The 4,036-nt window shown below is 54.0% G+C and overlaps 1 protein-coding gene across 1 annotated transcript in view; it reads right to left on the reverse strand.

Moving 5' to 3' along the window:
* Positions 1-389: 389 nt before the first annotated feature.
* lamc1 (laminin, gamma 1) overlaps positions 390-4,036 on the reverse strand; it is a gene marked incomplete in the record, with an annotated part of 31,645 nt that continues 27,998 nt past the window's right edge. Inside the window, 9 exon segments of the mRNA XM_014027434.1 lie at positions 390-1,989; positions 2,065-2,164; positions 2,238-2,396; positions 2,624-2,823; positions 2,903-3,017; positions 3,095-3,244; positions 3,320-3,464; positions 3,695-3,832; positions 3,911-3,990. Coding sequence (XP_013882888.1) covers positions 1,733-1,989; positions 2,065-2,164; positions 2,238-2,396; positions 2,624-2,823; positions 2,903-3,017; positions 3,095-3,244; positions 3,320-3,464; positions 3,695-3,832; positions 3,911-3,990 — 1,344 coding nt within the window.

Raw genomic sequence — 4,036 nt, forward strand, 5'->3', positions numbered from 1 at the left:
CTCTGGATCCGGTTCTTTAAACCAGAGCCACTCTGGATCCGGTTCTTTAAACCAGAGCCACTCTGGATCCGGTTCTGTAAACCAGAGCTGCTCTGGATCCGGTTCTTTAAACCAGAGCCACTCTGGATCCGGTTCTTTAAACCAGAGCCACTCTGGATCCGGTTCTTTAAACCAGAGCTGCTCTGGATCCAGTTTGTTAACCCGAATAACAAACCGCTGCAGATCTGGATCCGGTTTAATGATCCGGACCACTCCACCTGACCGACGACAGCGTGAAAAAGATTCGTTCATCTCCTGAAAACCCAAAGAATCAGAGGAACACAAAGTGATGGCGTCGCTGCACCGAGCCGTTTACAAGCAAGCTTAGATAATAATAATTATAATAATTATAATAATTATAATAACAATAAGATACCACAGACGTTATCATGGAGGATAATATTTCACCTGCAGCTCTCAGCTGATTGGTTGGATCAACGCAGCTGCTCGGGGTCAAACCAGCCAATCCTGAATCATTTATTTACAGTCGACGTCGACGTCAGAAGAATAAAAAACATTCACACAAAATCAAACACTTGTCGTCATCTTTAGCACCAGTGTATCAGAGAAAACTCTCGCTACGCTAAATGTACAAAGTTGCATAGTGTACATGTGATCCGGAGACAACGGAACCGGGTCTAAACCTCAGACGGCTTCAGACCTGTGGGAACACGAGGAGACCAGGTCCTGGATCTTCTTGTGGACCAGGACCCAAAAACTCAAACATCTGGTTTTTATCAGTCAGGAGGTGATGGTTCTCACCAGACTGAAGCTGAACGTCATCATCTCTGAGTCTAATGATCCACAGTGCTGGTCCAGATCTGCTGGTCAGATCTGCCGGTCCAGATCTGCTGCTCCAGATCTGCCGGTCCAGATCTGCCAGTTCCTTGAGGCTTTCCTCCCAGACTTTCCTGTAATCTTTTAAAGAGGTCTGAAGTCCACAGAAAACCTCAGAAAGAGGAACTGTGGATCAGAGCCACTTTAAAGGTAAGTCTGGATCCCTGAAGACCCTGAAGACCTCAGGAACTGGATCAGGAGTTCTGGGACTGGATTAAACTTTATAAACTGCAGTGGGATCAGCTGATCTGTTCCGGTTCTGCAGATCAGGCTCAGACATGAGAACTGTGGTGGAACCCTGTCACTTCCTGTCACTTCCTGTCCCCACAGGATCCACAGCTTGTACGAACACAAACCCAGGTCCAGGTCTGCAGACTGAAACCGTCTCTGCAGGTTTTTCTTCTTCTCTGCTTCTCAGACGTTTGAGCTGCAGCAAAGAGGGAAAACCTGGACGTAGAGCCGGTCCTGAGCTGCTGAGGTTCTGAGGAGGAGTGTGATGGAGGTCACGGGATGAAGACGGTCTGGTTTCTGCGAGGAGGAGGAGTGAGACCGTGTCCCTGCTGCTGGTGTGGGAGCGTAGCTTTGGGAGGAGGATCAGAGGCTTCCTTCATGAGTTCTGACATCATGCTGAGGAGGACTTCCTGTGTGGCTGCAGTCACGTCGGGTTTGTGGTTCTGGTTCTGGTTCTGTCCGAGGTTCCAACACCTCCGCCCGGCGCCGTCACGCCGCTGAGTCACAAAAAACAAGCTGCTCTCCAACAAAGAATCTGAGAACAAATAAAAACCGTTTGGTACAGAGTGGGCGTGTTAGAGGGGAGTGACTGAGTGGGCGGGGCAGACGGAGGAGGTGGGCGGGGCTAAGGCTGCTCCAGCGACGGCGTGTTGAAGCAGCCCTCGGGTAACGTGTTCTTGATGTCGTTGAGGTTGGCGATGTCGGCGCGGATGTCGCGGATCTGCCGGTCGTAGTCGTTGATCATGTCCTCCTGCGTGCGCGCCACGTCGTTCAGCTCCGCCAACTTCCTGTCCAGCTCGCTGTCCTTCATCTTGTCCTTGGCCCGCTTCAGGGACTCGTCGATCTGGTTCAGCTTGCTCAGGTCCACCTTGTCGATGTTTCCTGTGGAGACAGCGAACGGCGGTGAGTGGGCGGGAACAGGTGGCGCCTGGCAGGCGAGCTGAGGGGAGAACTCACCCAGCTGCTCCATCAGGGTGGAGATGAGCTTCAGGACCGTCTTCACCGTGCTCTTAGCCTTGCGGGCGTTGTCCTCCGCCTCCTTGGCGCTGTCGGACGCCTGCAGGTTCAAACAAACTTTATTAACAAGGAGACAGAGACGTCCCCTCAGAGACCTGAGGACGTCCTCGTACCATCGCCGCCATCATCATGTCACTGTCAGCTTCCTCCTTCTTCCTCCTCAGCTCCTGCTCAGCGGCGCTCAGCTGCTCCATCATGTCGTCCACGTCTCCGTCCAGCTTGTTGGTGTCCTGCAGCGCCTGCTCCGCCTCCTCTTTGGTCTTGGCGGAGCCCTGAGAGGAAAGACGGGTTTTAGTGATGATGATGAAGGACAGGGTTAGGAAGCACCAGGCGGCGCCTCGAGCAGGAACTGAATCTAATGTGCAGAATTTAAAATTAAAAGCATCGGTTTGAAAATGAATTTCACTAAATTCAAACTGAAATTTATTTTCAAACCAGTGCTTTTAATTTTAAATTCTGCAGATTAGATTCACTTCCTGTCCCACAGACACCGTCGTACCTTCTGCACGTTGCTGGCGATCCTCTCCGCCTCCTCTGCTTTGTCTTTAGCATCTCGAGCGTCGGCGGCGGCGTTCCCGAGCGAGGCCTCGGCCTGCCGCGTCTTCTCGTTGGCGGCCATGATGGTGGCGTTGATGGAGGGGATCTTCTTCATGGCGTCCTCTGCAGCCGTCTTGTTGTCGTTGACCCGCCGGTCGAAGTCTGGAGAAGGAATCGGAACTGGTTTACGAGACAGTCTGAGCTGAGCCTGGGGTTTTGGACTCAGAACCAGGTCTGGTACCTCGCAGGTCGTCCAGGATGGTCTCGGCCTCTCTGAACGTGGACTGGCCCTTCTTGGCGGCCTCCTCAGCCAGGGCCTTGGCGGCGTCGGCTCGGGCCAGCAGCTGGTCGGCGGTCTGTCAGGAGAACAACAGGAGGGTTAAAGGGTCTGGGTCCTGGACCAGGACAGGGGTTCTGGAAACCCGGCTCAGACCTGCTGCTCGCTCTTGCCCTTCTCCAGCAGCTTGCGGACCTCCAGCTCTTTGGGCCTCAGGTCGTCCCGCAGCTCGTTGTACTCCTTCTCCATCTTGTCGATCAGCTGGTCCAGGTCCGACGCCTCCTTCTTGATCTTGTTGGCCTCCTCCTGAGGAGACAGGTCACCTGTCAGCTTTAACCTCTACAGAGAGCGCAGGTCACCTGACCGCTAAGCTCCGCCCACCTCCAGGGGCGTTGTGTCGACCGGCGGGAGGCTGGTCAGGTTAGCGTAGATCTTCAGAGCCTGGTTTCCAGCCTCCTCGGCCTCGGCCTGGACCTGGTTCGCCTGTTTCTCCAAATCCTTGGCGAGCTTCTTGGCCTCGTCGTACCTGGACAGGAAGTGAGACGAGCGAGGACAGGTGGTCAGGAAGTCTGTCCTCAAAAGTTCTTACCTTTCATGTCAAAAAAAAAAAAGTCCAAACAGGAAGCTGCCTCTGGCGCCATCTTGTGGCTACAGACGGAAGTTTCTGATGATTTTATTCTTCCAGAGGAGGACAAACAGGCCCCGCCTACCCTGGTTCTGATCCTGGGTTCTGACCCAAACCAGACTGAGACTCACTTCCTGTTGAGCAGGTCGATCTCGCCGCTCGTCCTGCCCTCTCCCTCCAGGGTCTTCAGCAGCAGGTTGTACGCTCGGGTCGACGTGTCGTTGGCGTCTTTGGCGATCTTCTCGATCTGGTCGGCGTCCATCTTGTGTCTGCAGAGAAACGGCGTTTTCAAAGCTTTATTTTAGGTCATCGGGGTCAGCTGCAGCGGTCAGGGGGCGGAGCCTTACTTGTCGGCGAGCCGGCGGGCCTCCTGGGCGAGCAGCGTCATGTTGTTTGGCTCTCCGGTGCCGGTGGGCGGTTTGATGTCCTGCGGGATGAGATGGGCTCAGTTAGCACATAGATATATATTATAT

The sequence above is a fragment of the Austrofundulus limnaeus genome, unplaced genomic scaffold (assembly GCF_001266775.1).
Source record: "Austrofundulus limnaeus strain Quisiro unplaced genomic scaffold, Austrofundulus_limnaeus-1.0 Scaffold649, whole genome shotgun sequence".
Taxonomy (NCBI): domain Eukaryota; kingdom Metazoa; phylum Chordata; class Actinopteri; order Cyprinodontiformes; family Rivulidae; genus Austrofundulus; species Austrofundulus limnaeus.